Source organism: Oncorhynchus gorbuscha, linkage group LG07 (genome assembly GCF_021184085.1).
Source record: "Oncorhynchus gorbuscha isolate QuinsamMale2020 ecotype Even-year linkage group LG07, OgorEven_v1.0, whole genome shotgun sequence".
NCBI lineage: Eukaryota > Metazoa > Chordata > Actinopteri > Salmoniformes > Salmonidae > Oncorhynchus > Oncorhynchus gorbuscha.
In genome coordinates this window covers 28217211-28244466 of record NC_060179.1, presented here as the reverse complement: position 1 = coordinate 28244466, position 27256 = coordinate 28217211, and the positions used below count along the sequence as shown (strand labels likewise).

At 41.4% G+C, this 27256-nt stretch overlaps 1 protein-coding gene across 1 annotated transcript; it reads left to right on the top strand.

The window, feature by feature from the left end:
- Positions 1-23100, top strand: cdh19 (cadherin 19, type 2). The gene is given in 13 exon segments (XM_046356034.1): positions 1-243; positions 7154-7548; positions 7649-7943; positions 9127-9246; positions 10513-10680; positions 14358-14545; positions 15187-15440; positions 17075-17211; positions 17600-17721; positions 17994-18111; positions 18813-19064; positions 20570-20724; positions 20726-23100. Coding segments are annotated over 12 exon segments (2421 nt in total). The 5' UTR covers positions 1-243; positions 7154-7311; the 3' UTR covers positions 21101-23100.
- The last annotated feature ends 4156 nt before the right edge of the window (positions 23101-27256 follow it).

Genomic DNA, 27256 nt, shown 5'->3' with positions numbered 1-27256 from the left:
TTTGAGAAAGAGAGAAAAAGGGAAGAAAAGAAGAAGAAGAAAGGGGGAGGTCGTCAGTGGAAGGGATTACGCATTGTGAGAACCATGTCCATTTGCTGCTACTATTATTGGGTCTGAAAAGCAGTATCTGCAGTACCAGGGCCCTTAGTTAACCAGACTGTGTGTTTTCTTCCACACCATGATGATCTCTGTTGGTAGCAGCTGTTGAAGAGTGGCTTAAAGAGAGAACAATCACGCATGAAGGTGGGTGTAGCTAATGTTTCTTTCAGAATGTGAAATTAATAAAGATTATAGACATAGATCTACTAGAGATGATTCAATTCTAAGTCGGTATGGTTTATTTTATTTAACATGTAGGTATTACATGTAACTGACTATTGATGCTGGATTATGTGAAACTGGGACCAGACCAACTTTTTTGGAAGAAATGCTTTCATCATTGTTCATGTACCATTATTAAGTATATCATATCAAGTATATCATATGCTCTATAAAGCCTTAAACATTATACATCTTGAAATAAAAGCATGAATACATTTTTATAAAAATGAATCAAAACAAATATTACAAAAATATTGGATGAAACATTGAATTTGGAATCAATGCTATTAACCAATAGAAACGCATTGAATAAGATATTCACTACAACAGATAGTCCCCCCCAAACAATCTAAAGCAAGTTTGTTCAGAAGTTTCTGTCCTATATCTAAGAGATATAAGAAAGATTAGATAACTATTATTATTCATGTTTTTACATGTATATATCCCCTTATTTTAGGCACTAAACTATGTCCATAAACTAGACTTCAATATATTATTTGAACTGGTACCGGGACCTTCAGTCTTGTGGGCGTCCTAGAGCGAAACGGAGAACACCATCGTGTTTGTGAGAGTCTCAGCGTTCACTCGAGTGGTCATGATAGAGTTGTCGTAATAGAGTGGTCATAATAGAGTGGTCATAATAGAGTTGTCATAATAGAGTTGTCATAATAGAGTTGTCATAATAGAGTTGTCATAATAGAGTGGTCATAATAGAGTGGTCATAATAGAGTTGTCATAATAGAGTTGTCATAATAGAGTTGTCATAATAGAGTGGTCATAATAGAGTGGTCATAATAGAGTGGTCATAATAGAGTGGTCATAATAGAGTTGTCATAGAGTTGTCATAATAGAGTGGTCATAATAGAGTGGTCATAATAGAGTTGTCATAATAGAGTTGTCATAATAGAGTGGTCATAATAGAGTGGTCATAAGAGTTGTCATAAGAGTTGTCATAATAGAGTTGTCATAATAGAGTTGTCATAATAGAGTTGTCATAATAGAGTTGTCATAATAGAGTTGTCATAATAGAGTGGTCATAATAGAGTTGTCATAATAGAGTTGTCATAATAGAGTTGTCAGAATAGAGTTGTCATAATAGAGTTGTCATAATAGAGTGGTCATAATAGAGTTGTCATAATAGAGTTGTCATAATAGAGTTGTCATGATAGAGTTGTCATAATAGAGTTGTCATAATAGAGTGGTCATAATAGAGTGGTCATAATAGAGTGGTCATAATAGAGTGGTCATAATAGAGTTGTCATAGAGTGGTCATAATAGAGTGGTCATAATAGAGTGGTCATAATAGAGTTGTCATAATAGAGTGGTCATAATAGAGTGGTCATAATAGAGTGGTCATAATAGAGTTGTCATAATAGAGTGGTCATAAGAGTTGTCATAATAGAGTGGTCATGATAGAGTTGTCATAATAGAGTTGTCATAATAGAGTTGTCATAATAGAGTTGTCATAATAGAGTGGTCATAATAGAGTGGTCATGATAGAGTGGTCATGATAGAGTAGTCATGATAGAGTGGTCATGATAGAGTTGTCATGATAGAGTTGTCATAATAGAGTTGTCATAATAGAGTGGTCATAATAGAGTGGTCATAATAGAGCTGTCATAATAGAGTTGTCATAATAGAGTTGTCATGATAGTGTGGTCATGATAGAGTGGTCATGATAGAGTGGTCATAATAGAGTTGTCATAATAGAGTTGTCATAATAGAGTGGTCATAATAGAGTTGTCATGATAGAGTGGTCATAATAGAGTTGTCATGATAGTTTGTAGGCCAAACCATTCGGATGCTACAGGCGTTTTCGCGAGAAGACCAAATTTTGGTCTCATGGTCTGACAAACACCACTCTAGCTCTGCCACCTTTCACCACAGATGCGAAAGGGTGATATCGGCAGATGCTGTGGATTGAGACGCAGCCCATGAAAAATATCTCTAGTTTAAACAGACAAAGTTTGATGGGGATTTTTTACATTATGTTAATTTGATTTCCACAGGGGCATGACCATTGAAGACCAAGGGTTAAACACCCAGATGTCATATCTATAGAATGACCTCACTGTTGCTCAATGCATCTCAAACTGTTGGTTCCTTTTGTCTCTGCTGGTTAACACATATCATTACATTTGCCTGTATAAGACAGATGATCAATCAGTATAATGTATGTTAATGAAGAATTGCAATGTAAACTCTGGTGATATTGTGGTCTTAATTAAGAACTCCTCGGAACATGTTGAACTCTATAGTGTACATTGTCATTCTTCATTAAGATGCGTTATTCTAATTGCTTATGAAACTAACGAGACAAAACAATTTACACATAGAAATATCAAAGTGTGAATGCACAAAGAATGTCTTTGAAAAAAGACAACAATTAACTTTTTTCTTCACTCTAAAATTACCACGTTAGTGATACATTGCAGACACTAATGACTAACATAACAACACGCAAATACAGTAAGACTTCTACTAAGTAGTACATGGTAGCGTGACATTCTGCCATTGTTTTTGTTCAGCTTGGAGTATTCATGTTCCTGATTTATAGGAGAGGTAGATGACATTGCTTTCTGAAGCAGCACAGTAAACAACATGTCCCAACATGGGCTCCCCAATGACCAATTAAAATGCATTTTAGTTTTGGTGAAGTGATCCAACGATGGTTTGGTTCTTCACAGGGAGATCAACCATTCTATCTGTCTGCTGGAAAGAAAAGGGGGATCATTCAGCAGTGTTTTGTATTCCGGTGACATTTCAGGCTGGCTATCTATAGGCATACAACTTTTCGGAAATTGACTCGTTACACAATTGTTGTACTGTTACTTTGTTCCACTGATTGTATGCCAGGGATGAAAGTACAGCATGCTCTGCACACGGACAAAACATTTACTCTGTGATGGACATACCCTTACTGGAGTGTTACATTGTTATTACATGTCTTATTACACTGACGTTACTCTGTTATAACGTATTTGTCTACATAGACTACCTTGTGTTACACATACAGGCCTTATGGCACATTGCACACATGTTTAATGCAGCCAGTTCTGAGAAATGGCAGGTAGGTAGTTTGATGTGGAGAATGTAAATATCTCAACGAGATCACATATAGGAAAATAGTGTGACTCGTCTCGCTGGATCTAGTGTTTAACATTGCGAGACCCCAGCTCGTTCTCACTCTGTCATGTCATGTCGTAGTGGAGATGTGTACATGTTCCTGCTTACTACAGCAAAAAAAGGTCTGCCAGCCGGAAAGTTCTACACGCAGTGATCCTATACATCAAAAATACATTCAAATGGTGCAGCGAATGGACAACAGACCACATTCTGGGGTTGCTCAGATCAACACCCAGCGCAATTTGCATTTAATGCATTTTTGACAGATTCTAGAATAAGTCATCCACCACCATCCACTCCATTTTTCAGTGTGCCATCCATGCTATGTTTCATTGTACTACTTTATTAAATGTTAAATTATTTTTTAACCTTTATTTAACTAGGTAAGTCAGTTAAGAACAAATTCTTATTTTCAATGACGGCCTAGGAATAGTGGGTTAACTGCCTGTTCAGGGGCAGAACAACAGATTTGTCAGCTCGGGGAATTGAACTTGCAATACTTCCAGTTACTAGTCCAACGCTCTAACCACTAGGCTACTCTGCCGCCTCGGTTTGATGCCATTGAGCCAGATGCCATTTCAGTTTAATTACAATGGGAAAAAAGCTATTGCAAAAAAAAAGAATTGCTAATGGACATGCATAGAAATATTAGCATACAATATGGATTGGTAGGAAACCTGGCGTATTCATATCAGTCTGTTGTCATGGCATTGGGTATTTATAAACAAACGACACAGCACTTATGAGTTAGGACCGACTTCAGTGAAACACCTGCCTATAAGCACCATATTTTCCTGAGCCTTTGTATAAAAGCATGGATGCTGTTTTTCTGTCTAGTCTATGCACCATCTTCTATTGCATCTTGTTAGCCAGCTATCTCTAGATCTGTTGGGCAGTGTGTCAGCCAGTCACGGTGGTGTGTGACTTATCTGGCACTGATATTTATTGGCGTACCTAGTTGGGAGATGTTAAACCACTGGGAGTTGCCTCAGTAGCGTCGGAGGCTGTTTTCTAGTTTTGGCCATCAGCGTTCAGTTAGCCTGCTTGGCAGCCCTATGAAGGCCCATCATTACTTTACGATTCACTAGCCACTAATTGGAATTTCCTTCCACGAGGCTCGTGCTGATATGAATATGCCCAGTTAAAGACGCACTTACACACAAACATATACACTTTCACTCACATTGTGAGACCAAATTGAATTTCAAAAATAAATTGGGCATTGGTAATAGATTTTTACCATCACATTGTAATGTATGGAGCTTGACAGCAAATACTTTCACAAGATTAAATATGACCATTAGGCAGTCAGACTACTTCCATGGCTACTACAGCAACCACTACTTATTTCAAAATGCAGACAGAATTATTGTGTTATTTAATATTATTGCACACAGCATTATCTCTGGTGACGTTGACTGGCCTATATTTCTGAATGTACAGAAACATACAAAATGTTAAACTACTAGAAGCATTTCGCTGATGGTGATGATATTTTGATGAAACTACTATTTCATATCTTGAATTCAAGGTCTCAATGCAGACTTTAAAAAAATATCAATATCAAATCATTCATCATGATCATCATGATTCTTAAAATGGTTAAAAATGAACAAAAATAGCTTCTTAGCACAGAGCAATTTCTCAAGCTAGGATTTTGCTAGGGCTGTTTGGAAGTGGTCTGAGTGGGCAGGGGAAAACAGAAAACTAGCTGTTTTTGGAAGAGGTTTAGAACACATTCTTCTTCTTCTTTATTGGTGTATTAATTAATCAGGCAGGTCACCCATCATAAAAGTCAGTATTCGACGTCTATCCATATCTAAGGACATGGAAACGCGAAAACCAGCCACCAGGGCCAACAGTGAGCTCTTTTACTAATAGTCTGGTTTTGCTATTGTGTTGTGGATGGGGATGGCAGATGCTGGTACGCATCTGGTTCCAAAGGTTGCATGTTTGAATCCAATGATAGAAAGTTGTTTTAGATATTTTCGTTTTAAGCCTATACCAAACCTTAACCCTTACCTTAACCATTTGGAGTTAATACCTAACCTTAAGAATTTGGAGTTAATGCCTAAACTTAACCTTGGACCGATACAGAGTAACCAAACATTTAAGACATTTGGAACAACTTCGAAATTTGACGTTTGAGAAAAATGTATGAACGTCTAATTCTGAGACCAGATTATGAGATCTTTTTGTAATGAAATTACTGCCTGTTAATTTCTCCAGGCAGCCCAAAACTCCATCCCAACAAAACAGGCTGAAATGTCATGCAGGATTTTTAGCTCTTACACTAAAAGGGCATTATCATAATTTTCACAATTTCACAGTATTATTCCAACCCCCACGATGCAGATATATATAACACATGAAAATCACATGTTTGACTGCACTGAGCCTTTAAGCCATTCTCACCACAAAGTAATTTGAAGAGTTTCTCTGAACAGGAGACACAAAAGGAATCGTGGGGCAATGTTTGCATCAGGAGAGAATAGTCAGACAGCAACTATTTGACTCAGTTACACACCTGATCTCTATGAGACAAGATTTATATTGGGAACAGCATGAAGACAATCTGAGGGAAACGGTAGATTAGCAAGACACTAAAATAGAAACAAGCCATTATAATGAAAGAGACACCAGCTGTTGGTGAAGTATCACTATTGGTTACCATACCAATGCAAAGGGCTTCATATTGGTTTCTCTGTCAATGGCAGAAGCGACCAGCAGATATATTGCATGGTTGCCATGATGGCACTGTCAAAAAGTTTATTAAAAAAAACAACTTGATTTATCAGCTCAAACAGAAAACCACTAAAATGCTCTAGAATTGTCAGTTCAGTTTTTGTGTACAAAACGTTTTACATTTGATTAATATAAGATAAGTAAAACATGGTCGACAGTTCATATCTCTTTGTTTCCATTGTTAATATTGACCAGGCCTGTAGCCGGGTTTCTACATTCCCTAAACTCCCCTTCCGGAACTACTATTAGACATGTAGTCATCCTGCGATGTCCTAGACTTGACCGAAGCTCCACATTTCAGAGGACATTTGATGCTCTTTCCAGGCACACGTGTCTCTATTGTCCATGTCTGACCAATTATCGATTAGTCAGCTGTAGAGAGCTGTATCATGCTGAAGGAATGATGTTTGGGTCCTGCTGCTCGCCCATGGAATACAATACATGGCCTTGTTTCCTCATAAAACAGAGGAAGCTTTTTATCCTCACAAGCGTTCAAGTCAAAATCCCAGCATTAGACCATCCTTCCAAGAAGCAGAAACACACAAACTTTTCTTGGATATCTCTGTGGAAGCTGCGCTTGTCAGTAATAGCTGTTTAAAATGTATTTTCATGCCTCTAAATGCAGTGTTTGACAAGGGGTTGATAGAGGCCAGGGCTGGTATTTAGATTTGTGTCAAAGCCTGGTAAAAATACTCTTTCATCTTGTCAGCTAGATAAACAACAATCAAATATGAAAGATGACTTGCTTCTCTTCTTATTAAAAATTGATCTCGGTTGTGTATTGTTCAGATGAGGATTCCATCTCTCAATGTGGTCAAATTGCTTTGACCAGAATTAATTCACCCATCATCTCCATTTTGATAAATCATTACAAAATCTTATGAATACGTTGGAATATTCATCTTATGAAACAAGTTCAACAAGTCATCCATTCCAACCACCCTTGTCCCTTCCACAACAGAATGACTGTCTACAGCAACAGGCCAACAGCAGGGTGGCCAGCCACCTCTCTGAGGTCCTCGCCACATCACTGTGTCTCTCTGATGCTCAGAGGAACCTTTTTAATGAACCAGTGACATCTGTACCTCTGTGCGCTAACCACTGGGAGAGGCTCAGAAAATGGATCAGCGGACGATCACAATGCGGTGTCCTTGTCTGCTGGACTTAGTTATTATCCTGTCCTTGACATCATGCTGCATGTTGAGTGAGGCGAGAGCTCCACACAGTCTGGAGCCCGACCACCAGCTTGGCCAGGGGTCTCCCACCACAGCTCTACACCAGAGACTCAGACGAGGCTGGATCTGGAAACAGATTTTTGTCCCAGAGGAGGACCCCACTCCAAGCGTGATTGGCCAGGTACCAGTTCTCCCCTGAATGAAATTGTCCTACATTATAGCAGTCAATGGCTTTTGACTCAATTCTCAGTAGATTTGTTTTCTTTTCTCCTTTCCCTCAGCTAAAATCAGACTACGACAGAGGGGATTTCTCTATCAAGTATATACTGTCGGGGGAAGGTGCAGGGGAGATGTTTGAGATTAATGAATATTCAGGAGAGATTCGTACATTGCAGAAGCTGGACCGCGAAGAGAAGGCCTTCTACCTCCTGCAGGCTCATGCCCTTGCTCGGAAGTCCAACGAACCCGTGGAGCCCCAGTCAGAGTTCATCATCAAGGTCCAAGACATCAACGACAACATCCCCCAGTTCCAGAACGAGCCCTATGTCTCCAGCATCCCTGAGATGTGTCCCATGGGTATGTTTGACACATCAATATGCGGAAACTACAGGTCCATATTAGGACAGCCTCAGTCCCAGCAGAAGTTACTGAGACTGTCCTAGTATGGAGAGTGACACAGTCAATTACATTTAAATTACGCATATGGTTGATGAAAAATCTTAGTTGAGGGATCTTGTGAATTTTACCGAGCACATGAAGTTACGATTAAGTCCCTCAAGTCACATGGCAGAGGTAATTTTATGCAGGTTTGAAATATTACCTGCACCTGTACCTTGAAGAGCATTTGAAATTAAAACAAGTACATTTCCCGTATGAATGTATTTAGCTTAGCAACTGGAGTTGTGATTTGTGAGTCCCTCACATGGTCCAGGGGATTTCATACAGGTTTGACATGTACCTTGAAGAGCATTTGAAATAAATTAATTGTTTCATCTCATTTGAAATGATAAAATAATATAAAGGCTGTCGTCAGTCGCCCTTTCAGGAAGTTGAAAGTATTGGTTTGTGTATCATACCTCTGAATCCCTCATATGATTTATTCTTATGTAAATAATGTTATCATTACTAGTGCCATTTCATAGCGCAAGAATAACCATTTCAATTTATATGTAATCTGCCTTTTCAGAGTAATATCTTTCTTGTAATAAATCATAATGCATTGGACTTGGATAGAGAGAGAGAAAGACTAGAAGAGAGAGAGAGAATAAGAGGAAAAAAGAAAAGGACACAAACAGAGGTGGTCATAGTGAATGAGAGATACAGAAAGTAATACCCCGGCTAATAGAGAGAGAGCAAGAGCAAAAGAGAGAGTGGTCGCTAGAAGAAACAGAAATAGACATGCAGACTGAAAGAGAGGGACAGAGAAAGATAGTGACAGAGTGGTGGAGGGAGAGAAACGAGGAGAGAGAACGATAGGGAGCGAGAGACAAAGAGAAAGAGAGATGTCACGGTGGAGGGTGGAGAGGTTGTCACGCGCACCTGACCAGCCTCAGTGCCTAGTGAAAGGCCACGGTGAGCGTTGGGCACCCAGCCTTATCCCATCCCTCCTTTGCCCACCGCCTCCCTCTGCACCCCTGAGCCAGACAGACCCTGTGGGAACGTGGCATAATCACTTTATTTCCCCGTTGGCTGCTGGAGGGTGGCTGGGAGGCTGTAGCCTGAGCCAAACCTGCCTGTGTGATCCTCTCCCACTCCACAGGGACTATCGTGGCCCAGGTGACAGCTACAGATGCTGACGATCCCCTGTTCGGAAACAATGCCAAGCTCATCTACTCCATCCTACAGGGGGAGCCCTACTTCTCTGTGGAGCCCAAGACAGGTATAGTTGAGAGATAGATAAACTACAAGGCAAAAAGTATGTGGACACCCCTTTAAATTAGTGTATTGGGCTATTTAAACCACATTGCTGACAGGTGTATAATATTGAGCACACAGCCATGCATTCTCCATAGACAAGCATTGACAGTAGAATGGCCTGTACTGAAGAGCTCAGTGACATTCAACATGACACATTCATAGGATGCCACCTTACCAACAAGTCAGTTTGTCAAATGAATGCCCTGCTAGAGATTCCCTGGTCAAATGTAAGTGCTGTTATTGTGAAGTGGAAACGTCTAGGAGCAAAACAGCTCAGCCGCAAAGTGGTAGTCCACACAAGCTTACAGAACATGACCAACCTTGTGCTAAAGTGCATAGCGCGTAAAAATCATCTGTCCTCGGTTGCAACACTCATTACCGAGTTCCAAACTCCCTCTGGAAGCAATGTCAGCAAAATATCTGTTTGTTGGGAGCTTTAAAAAATGTGTTTCCATGACCGATCAGTTGCACACAAGCCTTAAATCACCAATGCCAAGCGTCGGCTGGAGGGGTGTAAAGCGTGCCGCCATTGGACTCTGGAGTAGTGGAAATGCGTTCTCTGGAGTGATGAATCACGCTTCACCATCGGGCAGTCCGACAATGAATCTGGGTTTGACAGATTCCAGGAGAGTGCTACCTGTCCGAATGCAGAGTACCAACTGTAAAGTTTGGTGGATGAGGAATAATTGTCTGGGGCTGTTTCTCATGGTTCGGGCTAGGCCCCTTAGTTCCAGTGAAGGGAAATCTTAATGCTACAGCATACAATGACATTCTGTGCTTCCAACTTTGTAGCAAAAGTTTGGGGTAGGCCATTTACTGTTTAAGCATGACAATGCCCCCGTGCACAAAGCGAGGTCCATACAGAAATGTTTGTCGAGATTGGTGTGGAAGAATTTGACTGGTCTGCATAGAGCCTGGACCTCAACCCCATCGAACACATTTGGGATGAATTGGATACATTTAGCCATGTATTTTTTATATGTTTTATCTAACCTTTATTTAGCTAGACTACTAATGTAGTGTATACTATAGAGACATTCACATGGGTCCACGAATACAAAATATGTCATGTTCAACATCTTTAAAGAGCATGTACTTGATTTACATAAGAAAGATGTGTGTGTATTCACCCCTCTCTCGCTGGGTGGTATCTCTCTCTTCACCCGCCCCCTCTCTGTTTCCACCTTCCTACCCCTCTCTCTCTCTGCTCTCCCTCCCCCACCCTCAGGCATCATCATGACCTCGATGGCCAACATGGACAGGGAGGCTAGGGACCAGTATCTGGTGGTGGTGCAGGTGAAGGATATGCTGGGACTGAGCGGTGGTTACTCTGCTTCCACCACTGTCACCATCAGCCTGACGGACGTCAATGACAACGGACCCACCTTCCAGCACAGTGAGTCACATCAGTCACTTCCACAGAGTCAATGTGCCACTTCCAATCCTCTCGCACATGCTGATTCACATCACAAAAGAGGAAAGGATTATGAGTATTTTTAGCCTCTTTAGTTTGCATGACACAGTTGTCTTCTGCTCTTACTTCTTGTTGTAGACTGCAGTTTAAACACACAAGCAGATGTATATTCTGAGCGAACATGTGTGCCCGCGAGTGCGCGCGCGTGTGTGTGTGTGTGTGTGTGTGGCGCGGCTGCGCTCGTGTGTGTGTCTGTTTGTGAGCCCGCTGGATGAATTTAATCATTCACACATGAAAGGACATTTGTCATGACCTTTGGAGACAAACCTGGCTTCCTCTGAGATAAACCTCTCTAAATGAATGCCAAGGGAAGAAATCAATTTCTCTCAAATGGGAAAACAGGGACAGCACTTTTAACAAAGTACGACGTTCTTTTATTTCTAAATCTACTTATGCTATTTGAGATGCAATATGCTTCAAATAGTTTCTTACAAGTTTATGACTTATAAACTCAGCAAAAAAAGAAACGTCCTCTCACTGTCAACTGTGTTTATTTTCAGCAAACTTAACCTCTCTGGGGTAGGGGGCAGTAATTTTAACATCTGGATAAAAAGCGTGCTCAAAGTAAACGGCCCATTACTGAGGCCCAGAAGCTAGGATATGCAAATAGATTTGGATAGAAAACACTCTAATGTCTCTAAAACTGTTAAAATAATGTCTTAGTTTTTTTAGGTAGCTCCCTTTTTGGCTGTAGTGTTTCCAAGCGCGAGGAAGAAAGCGCATTCTTTGGTATTTTTCTCCGGTAAAGACAATAACGATTCTCTGTCTGAAATATTAGCATTTATTTGCGAATTAAGAGCGTCTGCTAAATAACTTAAATGTAAATGTAAATGTAAATTATAATTGTTGTTTGACTTGTTTGGAAAAGGTTATTATTAACGTTTGGGATTCATTTTGTATGCATTTTGATGGAGGGAAAATGGGTGGATTATTGACTGAAGCGCGCCAGCTAAACTGAGATTTTATCGAACAAAAGGACCATTTGTGATGTAACTGGGACCTTTTGGAGTGCCAACAGAAGAAGATCATCAAAGGCATTTTTTTATATAGCTATTTCTGACTTTTGTGTCGCACCTACCTGGTTGAAAGATGATTTTCATGTGTTTGTATGCAGGGCGCTGTCCTCAGATAATCACATGGTTTGCTTTCACCGTAAAGCCTTTTTGAAATCTGACACGGCGGCTGGATAAACAAGAAGTTAAACTTTATTTTGATGTACAACACATATATTTTCAAGAATGTTAAATATTTGAATTTAGTATTTTTGAATTTCGCGCTCTGCAATTTCACTGGATGTTGGCCGCTAGCGTCCCACCTACCCTAGATTAACATGTGTAAATATTTGTATCAACATAACAAGACTCAACAACTGAGACATAAACTGAACAAGTTTCACAGACATGTGACTAACAGACATGGAATAATGTGTTCCTGAATAAAGGGTGGGTCAAAATCAAAGTAATAGTCAGTGTCTGATTTGGCCATCAGCTGCATTAAGTACTGCAGTGCATCTCGTCCTCATGGACTGCACCAGATTTGCCAGTTCTTTCTGTGAGATGTTACCCCACTCCTCCATCAAGGCACCTGCAAGTTCCTGGACATTTCTGGGGGGAATGGCCCTAGCCCTCACCCACTGATCCAACAGGTCCCAGACGTGCTCAATGGGATTGAGATCCGGGCTCCTCGCTTGCCATGGCAGAACACTGACATTCCTGTCTTGCAGGAAATCCCGCACAGAACGAGCAGTATGGCTGGTGGCATTGTCAAGCTGGAGGGTCATGTCAGGATGAGCCTGCAGAGATGGTCCCACATGAGGGAGGAGGATGTCTTCCCTGTAACATACAGCATTAAGATTGCCTGCAATGACAACAAGTTCAGTCCGATGATGCTGTGACACACCGCCCCAGACCATGACAGACCCTCCACCTTCAAATTGACCCCGCTTCAGAGTACAGGCCTCGCTGTAACGCTCATTCCTTTGACGATAAACGCGAATCCGACCATCTCCCCTGGTGAGACAAAACCACGACTCGTCAGAGAAGAGCATTTTTGCCAGTCCTGCCTGGTCCAGCGACGGTGGGTTTGTGCCCATAGGCGACTTTGGTGCCGGTGATGTCCGGTGAGGACCTGCCTTACAACAGGCCTACAATCGTTCAGTCCAGACTCTCTCAGCCTATTGTGGACAGCCTGAGCAGTAATGAAGGTATTGTGCATTCCTGATGTAACTCAGGCAGTTGTTTTTGCCATCCTGGTGTTGGTGTTTTTCAGAGTCAGTAGAAAGGCCTCTTTCGTGTCCTAAGTTTTCCTAACTGTGACCTTAATTGCCTACCGTCTGTAAGCTGTTAGTGTCTTAACGACCTTCCATAGGTGCATGTTCATTAATTGCTTATGGTTCATTGAACAAGCATGGGAAACAGTGTTTACATCTGTTTCAATGAAGATCTGTGAAGCTATTTGGATTTTTACGAATTATCTTTGAAAGCCAGGATCCTGAAAAAGGGCTGTTTCTATTTTTGCTGAGTTTATATCTCACAGACTGACCAATACGTGTAAGGTGGTTTGGAACCTTTGAAAGTCATTATCAGAGAGTAGTCGTTTGTTGTTTTTGTTTTGGGTAGTCTGTTGAGCGTCCACAACTTGTGACATTCATCCAAATAGACTCACTTAAAGACACAATCACATTTTCTCATCATCTTATTAGAGTTGGGCCAGGATTATGTAGACCCATCACCTGTTATGAATTATCTATACCTCACCACAATCGGTTCCTACAGACCGCTAATGATTTCTGTTTATAATTGTCATTTTGCTTTTCCTTCTGTTCGTTTTCCCCCTGCTGGTCTTTTTAGGTTCGTTCCCCTTTTTCTCTCTCCCTTCCTCTCTCTCTTCTCTCTATCGTTCCGTTCCTGCTCCCAGCTGTTCCTATTCCCCTAATCAATCATTTAGTCTTCCCACACCTGTTCCCTATCTTTTCCCCTGATTAGAGTCCCTATTTCTCCCCTTGTTTTCCGTTTCTGTCCTGTCGGATCCTTGTCTATTGTTCACCGTGCTGTGTCTTTGTATCGCCCTGTCGTGTCGTGTTTCCCTCAGATGCTGCGTGGTGAGCAGGTGTCTGAGTCTGCTACGGTCAAGTGCCTTCCCGAGGCAACCTGCAGTTTATTATCGAGTCTCCAGTCAGTTCTCGTGATTACGAGTGAAATTGTTTTTATGCTTTATTTACCGCTCCGATTTGTCTAGGAGTATTGCTATTTCCTTAAACTGGATTAAAGACTCTGTTTTCGCCAAGTCGCTTTTGGGTCCTCATTCACCTGCATAACAATAATTTTCTACGCTACTACAGACACCCTTCACTGGCTATTCACAACTTAATCACCACACTTCTTCAGCCGCACAGGAAACGCCTACGAACGTTGTATACAATATGCAAAAGGACAGTCCTTATTACTTTCTTGCAGGCATTTGAAAATGTGAAAAGTTAGATGTTTTCACAAATGTTCCTTATCCAACATACTGTATCTGTCTGTAGCAGCAGAATCAATTGAACAGATGTATCCATTCATCGACTTCCTTGGACTCTCCTTGGGCTCTTGTTTCCCCAGACCTGTACACCTTTGCTGTTCTGGAGTCTGCGGCGGTGGGCACAACCGTGGGCAGGATCATGGCAGACGATGGTGATGTGGGCATCAACGCCAGGATGAACTACAGTCTAGAGGACCTGGAGGAGAGCGCCACCTTCAAGATCCAAACGGATCCAGTCACACAGGAAGGAGTGGTCCTCCTGGCCAAGGTGAAGATAGTTAAAACACTGTACTTTACTGTACTTTAGCCACCAATGCAAAGTGTTACATCCTTGTGATGCTGGCCTAATATGGACACCGTACTGACATCTTTTGACTTCTTTATGCTATTTGTTTTTCATATTGTCTATGGTTCTAGAAACATATGTTTAGGTTAGTTATGTCTTTGAATGGCCTTTTCCTCTATTGTGCAAGTCATTTACAGTAGACTTTGTGTTCTTCTCAATACGCTGTTTATTCCATTCAAGACACAGGGAATTGAATGGGGCTGAAATCGGCTTGTTATTAAAATCATTGGCTCATCATTGACTGTCAATCTAAATACTGCATCAGTTAAGTGCAAGACCACAGCTGGTGGCTCAATGACTTTGAATGATGCATTTTCCTCATCCAATCTGATAGAGTTGGGGGAAATGGGACTTCAAAGAAGACAGCAGGGTGCTGGTTTTCAGGGTTTGTGAAATGGTTATGTCTTCATAATATTTTGGCCAATTAATCTAAAGTGGCATACTGTATCACACTGCTGGAAAATCAATCAACAAAAGAGGTATTTTTAGTTGTTCCATACCAAAAAGTGCCTTCCAGTAAGAGCTTAGCTACAAAGAGCTGTTATTGATTTGTACTTTTTTAGCCTCTGGACTATGAGAGCAAGCGACGGTTCGTAATGTCTGCGAAGGCTGTCAACGATCACATAGACACCCGCTTTCTGAGCTACAACGAGTTTCAGGACAGGACGACCCTGAAGATCGTCGTCGAGGACGTGGATGAGCCCCCTATCTTCATGGCGCCCGATTATGAGTGGAAGGTTCTGGAAAATATGGTGGCGGGGACCGTGGTTGGTACCGTCAGCGCCAGAGACACTGATGCAATCAACAACCCAATCAGGTAAAGTGACACTAAATGACTGTCAAATAGGAGATAACCTGGACAGATGTCCCACCTCCTAACCCCAGCCATAGGTTGCACTTAACACTGCTAAGTTAGCAGTCTAAGCTGTTCACATGTAGACGGATGCCTCCTTGGAGTAAAACAATTATTATAATTCTAGTAGTATCACTGGCTAGGTTTCAATCCAATTTGCAACATATTTTCATGCAAATATAATCAAATCAGCATAAAAAAGTAGCACATTTGCATTTTCCACTCTATCAAGGACTGTCAGACAAACTATTGCAATGAATGGCAGACAACTGTTCACAGATAAACTTGACAGGTTAAGTTATATGATTTGATCACAGGAGGTTGGTGGCACCTTAATTGGGGAGGACAAGGTCATGGTAATGGCTGGAGCGGAATTAGTGGAATGGTATCAAATACATGGTTTCCATGTGTTGGTTGCCATTCCATTTGCTCTGTTCCAGCCATTATTATGAACAGTCCTCCCCTCAGCAGCATCCACTGGATGAGATGGATAAAAGCAAGATCTTTCTTATTTGTTCATTGGTAGCTAAGCACCAATCATCATACAAATTAATAAGACCCTCAATATTTATAGCAAAGGAACATCACCAACCTGTGAAGTTCATTATAACTTATTTCATCTGTAGCCTAATAAACAGTACATGCTTTTTTAAGTCGTGGTCTGAGGACCACATAGCATAGCATCGCATGACTGCAAATGAACCTTGATATGACGGTTATTATATCAACAATTGCGCAAGAAATCGTTTCCTCCGCAATTTGTCGCATAATTCACTTTACAGACACCAAAATATCACAACATGACAAACTAACAAATTGTCGACATTTCTGAAATTATACTGACACCTTCCTGTTTCCTTTACAACTGTGATCATTTTTTTTATACGGTACGACTGTGGATGGAAATGTGCTTACTGACTGCATTTTATTTGTTTTTACCCTTGATTTTAGTGGATAGCCCGTACATGGTCATATTTACCTCATATTACTTTAGCAGGAAATGAGGCCTGTTGAATAAATCATGGCTATTCTTCATACCTCACAGGCTTTTCTATCTATTGCTGTGGTATTATCACAAAGTGACTCGCAGAGGACGCTAGAAATGTAATAAAGCGCCGTATGAGGTGGCATATGGAATTCAGATTTAGAGTCATTTGCAAGTGGGGCACGTTGCTGCGGAGACAGTGCTGTTGCCTGTAGCCCAGCAGTGTTAAAGAGTGGCAGGTGCTGCATATCACTCACAGTATGCTGTAGCTTCTATTGGAGGCCTTCACAGGAAGGCAAGTTGGAGAAAAAAAACACTATCTGATTTTACTCAGATGTTTTGGAATGGTATTTTATTCAGATATAGAGCATTCTGAGAAACATTCACCTGACAATGTCATTCTCGACAATTCTTCATACTGTTTTGTTGTATTGCTGTTCTGTCATACCGGGCTTTGTTCGAGCCCGTTGAATTTGTGTAGGTGGAAACAGAAAAATGAACAGTTTCCTCAAAGGATCTCTCGGTGGAATCGCTGTGCTTTGTCTGCTCAGCTATGAGAAACCAGCTCTTTGCATTGCTTGCTAACTGTGTGTCCTGGTGATTTCTCTTGCAGATATTCCATTGACAAAAGCAGTGATATCACAAAAGCTTTCAAAATAGACCCAAACAATGGGACTGTAACTGTTGCGAAACCTTTGGACCGTGAGGAAGCAGCCTGGCACAATCTAACCATAAATGCCAAGGAAACAAGTAAGGAGAATTTCTCTCGTTCATACAAAATACAGTAAGGTATTGATAATACAGAGAAAAACACATCAATCCACTATGATGGCAAACATGCACTAATGACTGGCAATAGCTTACTGGTACACTGAACCATCCCCAACTAACCTCAAAGGGTGTACAATATTCAACTCTCCTGAAATGCTCTAAACTGTTTTTATAGCTTTCATTTTGTCCAATATCCCTTCTGCTTTGGGATTGAGTGATGATTTGAGCCACCATTGTAATTCAAGGAGATGTGACTATTACAGTAAAATGTATCACGTTAAACTGCCTTTGTGACAGAGCTTTTCCAAAGCATTTATGATACATGTGTCCAACGGACTCCAACAAATGTCTATCTTGACAACTGCAGAGCAGAACCATCTATCCTCATCTGTGGTGGTGTTCATCAAAGTGCTGGACATAAACGACAATGCGCCAATGCTTGCCAGAGAGTACCAGCCATATATCTGTGAGGGCACACAGTCAGGAGAGGTAGGATGGACCCCTCACTATTTTAACTGAGAATAATGCAACATTTGCCTTCTGTACAGGTTACAGGCTGTATCCCGGAGAGGACAATGCTTAATCACAATTACAGGCTATCTCAGTTAGTTTGTCAGTTACCTTGTATTGACAGTCGTAGATAAATGTTGGGATATTCCCTAGGTAGGACTATCAATGCTATTTTGTATTTTCCGATGCTCATTGAGAGTCACTGTCAGTCAGAACCATGGTCTGACAGCTATGTCTGTGTGTCTTGTAAGCTCATCCAGCTGATCAACGCTGTGGATCTGGACGACCCTGTGGAGGGACACCACTTCTACTTCTCCATGGTCCCTGAGAAGAACATCAACCCTAATTTCACAATCAGGGACAACCAAGGTCAAGTACAGATAGATCCTATAACTGTTATTCAAACTATTTATGAACACAATCCGACATCACTTAAGCATCTGTGTAGCTATGCACTGAAAGAAAAGATAGACAAGCTTATATTTTTACGGTGTCCATATTAGGACATCATCACATGTCTAAAGCAACTTTCATAGATCTGTGATGCTGTCCTAAAATGGACACCATACATATCTATCGGACCCTTAATTTTTTATTTTTTTGCCTAAAATGACATACCCAAATCTAACTGCCTGTAGCTCAGGACCAGGAGCAAGGATATGCATTTTCTTGGTGCCATTTGAAATAAAACACTTTGAAGTTTGTGTTAAATTGTTATTTGTTAAATTAATGTAGGAGAATATAACACATTAGACCTGGTAAAAGATAATACAAAGAAAAAAACATGAGTTCTTTTGTATTTTTTTGGTACCATTATCTTTGAAATGCAAGAGAAAGGCCATAATGTATTATTCCAGCCCAGGCGTTATTTCGATTTAGATTTATTTAGATTTCTGCCAATATCAGATATGTCTATGTCCTGGGAAATTATCTTGTTATTTACAACCTTATGCTAATCACATTAGCCTACGTCAGCACAACAGTCCCGTGGGGGACCCACCGATCCTGTAGAGGTTTTAAGCTTTAAAATCAGGTTCGCTCCTCAAATAAAACCTTCCCATCCATCACAGACAACAGTGCTAGCATCCTGGCACGGCGGAGCTCATTCACCCGTAGGGACCGTGCCCAGTACCTGCTGCCCATGGTGGTGGCGGACAGTGGCTCCCCAGCCCTCTCCAGTACCAGTACCCTGACCATCAGCGTGTGCAGCTGTCAGCCCGCCGGACACTGCCCCACAGGCGGGGTGGAGGCCCTGGCCATCTCTATTGGGGTCAGCCTACAGACCCTGCTTGGCTTCCTGGTCTGCCTGGCAACACTCACAGGTCAGTGACACTGTACTCTTGGAATGGGCATATCTGGTATTTTCTCTTTTATGCGTTATTGCATTCAAATGCTTTGGATCCGATATGATGGGTTCTTTTTGAATGTGTTTATATGGAAACATATCCTGATTCAAATAAACTGTTTCACATCTACAAGTTACACGTGACTCTTTTTCAACAGACTGGTTGTGTTAGTGTGAGCTAGTGCAATTCCACTTCAAATCGACTGGGCAAGTATGTAGTGTGTGGCTATATAGTTGGATATCTCTGAAACTTATCCCACTCTCATTAATTAACAGTCATAATTTACTCAAACTCACTAGTGTGCCCTTAACACAAATGTAAAACTTCTAAATGCTTAGCAAAGCAACAATAATGGTGTCCCTTTTCAGCTAGTAATGTGCTTATTAGTGGCAATGCATCAATACCAATGCTTCATGGGACATTGATGGGTTTGCAATAGTGTAGAGCTTTATAATGACCTCTGTTGCTTTGGGTAATCCTTATGCTCATCACATTAAATATTAATAGCTATGCTTACTGGGCTAACATCCCCTCACATGAGTGCAATACCCCATGAAAACAATACAAAAAGCACTCCAAAACTAGCCTCAATAAGCACTCCGCTACGAGCTCTCCAGTACTTGCTTGCGAGACATCCGGATGGTTGTACGAGGTTACTCCACTACCGCTATCGCTAGTTCCCTTAGGCTTAAAAGCACACTAAAGAATGTATTTCTTTGGATACTGTATGAGGCTAAATATGAATGATGACTTCAGATCAAATATTATTTTACAGTATTGGCAGAAATGATGGCACAGATGTAGGATCTTAATATGAACCAGTTTGCTACAGCAGGAAATAATCCTGCAGCAACAGGATATTTGAATTATTATGTGGATTATAACAAAAGGTAGACTCAGCGAAATGAAGATGCCACGAGCAGCAACACAGTTATTGAGATGAGCGACATGCAATACTTCGCTCTCACACAGAGTTCGCTTTATGCTGTTTAAAGCATGGTAGCCAGGCCACTAAAACAGCGGAGAAGTTGAGCATCGCACTTCAATGCTCGTAGTTGTTGCGGAAATTAACCCACTATGCTGTCAACCCTCTGCGTCTACGTCATATTACTACCTTTAATGGAGATTGTTGCAGGGGTTGATGCATTTTTCATTAGGGAAATCAAGTCTGACATTTTCAAGTGGAAACTGCAAACTTTAGAAGCCTTTTTAAAACTAAAATACTCTACAACTTTGCTTTTCCTGGAAGATCTCAGCAACAAAATAATTAAGATCCTACATCTGTATCTAATTTTCCCAATTGTTTCCTCTCAATGTTTCCCCTTAAAGAATTTCACAATAAGCCCAAATAATAGAAAAAATCAATGCCCGCCCTATTACTTGTCATTAAAGAGTGTACATACTTAATCCAGATCTGTTTGGATTTTGCCAGCATGTGTTTTTAAAGCACACAATCATCTCCTGTTGGTTTGTGTCTCCAGTGCTGTGCATTGTAATGCTGATGCTGAGGAGACACCGGAGGAAACAGCTGGAGGGGCTGGGGAGAGCGGAGAAGGAGCTGGAGCTGCCTAAGGGGGTCTCAGAGAAGGTGCTGCACTATGGAGAAATAGGAGGCGGAGGAGGGGGTGACCTGGGGGGGATTCTGTCAGCCTGCTGTCCCCCTTCGTCCCCACCCCCGCAGGAGGGACAGGAGGCTCCGCAGAGAGGAGGTGGCAGCCAGTATCAGAATGTCGATGTCTCTCCGCCATTCCCTCCTCATCGGCCCCGAGGACGATGTCTTTAAACAGTTCATCATGGACCGGCTAAATGAAGCAGATCAGGACCCCTACATGCCGCCATTTGACTGCCTGAAGACCTACGCCTTCGAGGGCACAGGGTCGTCCACGGGGTCCATTAGCTCCCTAGAGTCATGGGACTTTGTGGATGCTGACCAATGTCCCCGGGACCCCGGATCACGCCTTGTCAGACTGACTCTCTGGCATGGGGGAGCGGAGGAGGAGACAACCTTCTGAACAGCTAACATTTGTTTTACATTTTTTTTATTTAATTAATTTAACGTAATAACATATATAATAGTACAGCACATCCCTGAACTCAATTCTGACATCCTGATGAAAGAGACAAATAAGTTCCTGTTTTCTTCCTCTGTATGGTTGAAAACAGTGGAGCTAGCTGTAATAATTATTATCAGTGTTATGACAGTTATATGTTTTTGTTGAACAGGCAGTTTCTTGATATTTTTTTAACAGTATTTAAGCAACATAACTTTCTATACGTGACCTCATTCTGCATTAGTTCTAAAGATGGGTAACACATTCTAGTATTTGAACCTTCCATGACAGTGTCATAAGCGCATCATAACTTTCTTGACACATGCCAGAACTTTCTTGGCAGATGAATTAGATAGGACCTGTAGCTACACAGCAAATTCTCCAGTGTGAGAAAAACCAAATGAACACTGAGAGTGTTACATCAACACTTAAAGTGGTCAGTCTGTGGAACAGTGTTAAAATAACACACTGCTTAGTGTAAATCCTTATTCCAATATTTCCCAGGGTGCCTTGTCTTTCGAGTAAATTGTATAGTTACCACTCATGCCTGTATTTGTTAGTGACAGAGACATGGTTGTTGTATTCATCCATTTTTGGTCCTATAGGCATCACCAAGTGACATCCTATGCAAATATGTTATAAAAAGTTATCTTTAACACAATAGCATACATATATCATAAGGCCTTATTTTGAGAGTTTCACCCTAATACAAGTGCCTGAAAGTCCTACACATCGCTTTAAACCAAAACCACGCCCATCATTATCATATTGTTTGTTTCAATATCTGTTTGTGGACGTACATTGATTGATTGATTCATTAATCCATCTTATGCTACTCAAATATGAAACCAAAACCATTTTCTAAACTAATCCAATATGTTACTTGGGCTTATTGCACCCCTAGGGAGTCCCATGGCTTTTGGTTTTTCCCAAACAGTCATTCTTAATGCATTTTGAGGGTGACAAGAAAATGCGACAGTTGGATATCCCCACACTGGCAGGATTCCAATAGGAATTACACACACTTTGCAAGCCAACATAATGTGACTTGCATACCTAATGTGGCCTGTAAACCATGAGTTCCAGGCCATTGCATTACACACTCATAAAAGGTTGTCACTGTAGTTCAAGAGTGTCAAACTCATTCCATGGAGAGCCTAGTGTCTGCAGGTTTTTCTTTTTTCCTCTCAATAAAGCCCTACACAACCAAGTGTGGGGAGTTCCTTACTAATTAGTGACCTTAATTCATCAAGTACAAGGGAGGAGCGAAAACCCACAGACACCGAGTTTGTACCCTGTAAGGCAGAACTCGGTATCGGTACCCCCTGTATATAGCCTTGTTATTGTTAGTTTATTGTGTTCCTTTTTAAAAAACTTTTTTTACTTGAGTTTATTTAGTAAATATTTGATCAACTCTATTTCTTGAACTGTTTAAAAAAATAGAATAAAATACATTTACCCCTTTTTCTTCCCATTTCGTGGTATCCAATTGGTAGTTACAGTCTTGTCTCATCACTCCAAGTCCCATACGGACACAAGAGAGACAAAGGTCAAGAGCCGTGCGTCCTCCAAAACACGACCCAACCAAGCCACACTGCTTTTTGATATAATGCCCACTTAACCTGGAAGCCAGCTACACCAATGTGTCTGAGGAAACACTGTACACATAGCGACTGTTTCAGCGTGCATGCGCCTGGCCCGCCACAGGAGTCACAAGAGCGAAATAGGACAAGGACATCCTTGCCGGCCAAACCCTCCCCTAACCTGGACAACGCTGGGCCAATTGTGCTCTGCCCCATGTGTCTCCGGGTTGCGGCCTGGCTGCAACAGAGACTGGACTCAAACCAGGATCTCTAGTGGCACAGCTAGCACTGCGATGCAGTGCCTTAGACCACTGCACCACTCAGGAGGCCGCAGTGTTGGTTAAGGGGCTTGTAAGTAAGCATTTCACGGTTAGGTATTGTTACCTGTTGTATTCGGCGCATGTGACAAATAACATTTGATTTGATTTTCCCAAACTCAGTCCTTGGGACCCCAAGGGGTGCATGTTTTTGTTTTTGCCTTAGCACAGCTGATTCAAATAATCAACTAACCATCAAGTGATCATTTGAATCGGCTGTGTAGGTCCAAAGGACAGAGTTTGGGAAGCGCTGCTGTAAGGTCATCCTTTGTACCTTTAGTTATAAGTGTATAATTGCACTCCAGTTCCAGTGGCAGTTGGTGCAGTTTAAGATGAGGACCATTATATTTTTTATGATCATGGCCTTATTTCTTTTGCAGCAAATTGGATGACTGTCATTCCTATTCCTTTCACCCAGCTCAATGTAACATTGATCGTTTTAGGCAATGGTCTCCCAAACTCGGTGCTGAGGCCCCCGACCCAAGTACTACACAGCTGATTAAAATAACCAGCTCATCATCAAGCTTTGATTATTTGAATCATCTGTGTAGTGCTAGGGCATAAACCAAAATGTGCACCCAGGGGAGGCACCAGGACCGAGTTAGGGAAACCCTGGTTTAGGCCACTACATGATATTTGACATTTCCTTATACCCATGAGGTTGCTACATCCTAGCCTATGAATTTAAAGTTTACTAGGTAGATGCACAGGTCGAGAGATATTTGAGTAATCAAGGTGACAGACATTGATGCGTTCAATACTGTGTTGCACACTCTTGCCTGCATCTAGCTGATCTAGGGTGTAATCGTTAGTCATCAGTTGCAAACATTAGTGTCTATTGGACAAATTCTGGTATGTTTATCCCTGTTTCTTTTCGTTTGCTTCCGTTTCTGAACATTTTCCAACAGAATCGGCGGAATGAATACACCGCTGATCACACTTGAGTGTAGTTCCCTTTCATAGCAGTCGCATACAAACAGCATGATCCCTTTGATCGTTGTATAATTCCACGTCGTATCTACGCACTCTCCTATTCTCACCTTTTCCCTTAGCTTGTGGACATCAGTGCACAACACATCAGCAGTCTGTGACCAAGTGAAAAAACCTCACCTAGCCAAACCTTCATATCATAAATGCTAACCTCTATACACAGCCTACATTGTTGTCACAATATTAACATCAACATACTGTAGCAACTAGAACTAACGTGTTAGTATACCCACTACAATCATGCAGTACAGTGTACAGTCAGCAGCAAGCAGTATCACAGTTACACCAGTAGGCTCGTGGCAATAAATAAATAAAACCAAAAGCTTACATTGACTTGGAAAAGTTCCAGTGTTGGATAGCCAGCTAGCTAACATAGAGCTCCTCTCTGTTTGAACCGGGTGTTTGAGTAGTCTAAACTAGCTAGCTGCATTCGCTAGCTAAGTAAGTGAAAGTGAAAAAATACCAAAAAGGTATAGCTAACTCTCTCCTTCACTCTCTTTCTTTTCCTTCATTAAAACATTTTTTTTTGTCAAAACCGTTCAACTATTGTCTTTCTCTTGGAGTCAACTACTCACCATATTATTCACTGCAGTGCTAGCTAGATGTAGCTTATGCTTTCTGTACTAGATTCATTATTTGATCCTTTGATTTGGTGCTATGATAGGTTGGAGGACATCCTCTGGAAGTTGTCATTAAGTCTATTGAACTACGAGCCTCCTAGGTTTTGTATTGAAGTCATTGTACCCAGAGGAGGATGGAAACTAGCTGTCCTCTGGCTACCATGGTGCTACCCTACAGAGTGCTGTTGAGGCTACTGTAGACCTTCATTGCAAAGCAGTGTGTTTTAATCAATTATTTGGTGACGTGAATATATTTAGTATAGTTTTATCTGATCACTTTTTTCTGAGGAGCCTCCACAACCCAGTTCATACTTCAGGCAACATCAGGCCTTGAAGTAGGGTTGCAAAATTCCAAGGCCCTGAAAACTGGTCGAAGGACTTCAAATTTCCAGCTTCCGTTTTCAGGAAAGGACGTCTGGAAAAAATGGAAATTTGTGGAAAGTTGCTAGAATTTTCCAACCCTACGATTGATAAATCAATGCAAAATAAACACTTCCCCAAAAATCTAACTGCTGGAAAATATGATAATTATGGGAGTGGTTTTGGATCAAAGTGACACACGCGTATGAGTTTCCGGCCGCTGTATTAGGGCCGGAATACACCCTCAAAATAAGGCCTTATTAAATACATATTTTCTTCCATGATGACATATTCACGTAGGATCTCACTTGGTGATGTCGATAGGTGTGCAGATGGATGAATGCAATAACCATGTCTATGTCGGTAACAAGTACAGTCATGGGTGGTAACTCTAGGATTTACATGAAAGGTACTCTAGGAAATATTTGAACAAGGCTTTACACTAAGCAGTGTTTTAATTTAACACTGTTGTGGTGTCCCTATGGGTCCACAGACTCGACACGCTCAATGTTCATTTTGTTTTCTGTTAATGCTTGAGAATTTTCTGTGTACGTTATAATATACAGGTAAACACTACCTTTCATTACCTTTGCATTGTTATATGAAATACAAGCTGTGCACTTGTGTTCTGTATTATGAATTTATAACTATAAAACAGCCTTAAACAAATACGGTAGTTTTACTTTGCAAACTTCAATACAGTCTTTAAACGTTTGTATAAATATCTTTTCAGAAATATGAGTATTCACTTCTATTCAGAGTCCTCACCCCTACATTCCTCCCTTGAGAAGGGTGAGGTCAAGCTAGTCCCCATCAGAAATGTGAGACATGCACACACGGCATATGTAATAGTTCTCTGTGCTTTTTGGTGAGTCATCCAGCGCCTCATCACTGCCCTGTCATCAACTCAGAGGACAGACAGACAGCACTCTTCACTACACCCTTTAGACAACATGTATACACCGTAAGTGGTAAAGTAAAACGGGGGGGAAAGCAATGAAAAGATGGACACAATGTCTCAAGGAGAAAGTAAAACATCTGCGAGTGCCCTATTGAAGCCCGAGGTTCTGATATCTGCTTGAGGGATTCAATTCAAATTCAGGTGAAATACGGAAACTGTCACTTTCTTTAGTTCGGCGTAAAACATTGCTGCTAGGAGCTGTTGTGTGGGTGAATGCTGCAGTAACGGTTAGTTCAAGGCAATATCCAGGTGAAAAGGTCTCTCTCTACCACCACCTCCTCATCAACTAATTGGACGTTTTTCTGTCTAAGAAGGTCAATGTGGAACTCACAGGAGCTGTTTCGCTCCAGATGATGCAATGGAATTTTGAAATCAAACCTTTGTTGTGGCAAGAGGGCAGGATAGAGAAGGCCCTCTTGAAAGTTGTGATTGTTTATATTCATCTCGAAAAATCGAATCAAATCAAATTTGATTGGTTACATACACATGGTTAGCAGATGTTATTGCGGATCTAGCGAAATGCTTGTGCTTCTACAGTAGTTCCGATAGTGCAGCAATATCTCAAATGTAATTGAACAATTCCACAACAACTAACTACTAATACACACAAATCTAAGTAAAGGAATGGAATAATAATATATACATATACAGATATGGATGAGCAATGACAGAGCGGCATAGGCAAGATGCAATAGATGGTATAAAATACAGTATATACATATGAGATGAGTAATTCAAGACATGTAAACATGATTAAAGTGGCATTATTAAAGTGTCTAGTGATCCATTTATTAGTGGCCAATGATTTCAAGTCTGTATGGAGGCAGCAGCCTCTCTGTGTTAGTGATGGCTGTTTAACAGTCTGATGGCCTTGAGAAGCTGTTTTTCAGTCTCTCGGTCCCAGCTTTGATGCACCTGTACTGACCTCGCCTTCTGGATTGCAGCGGGGTGAACAGGCAGTGGCTCGGGTGGTTGTTGGCCTTCCTGTGACTGCGGGTGCTGTAGGTGCCCCGGAGGGCAGGTAGTTTGCCCCCGATGATGCATTGTGCAGACCGCACCACCCTCTGGATAGCCTTGCGGTTATGGGTGGTGCAGCTGCCGTACCAGGCGTTAATACAGCCAAACAGGATGTGCTCAATAGTGCATCCGTAAAAGTTTGTGAGGGTTCTAGGTGACAAGCCACATTTCTTCAGCCTCTTGAGGGTGAAGAGGCGCTGCTGCGCCTTCACCACACGGTCTGTGTGGGTGGACAATTTCTGTTTGTCTGTGATGTGTACACCGAGGAA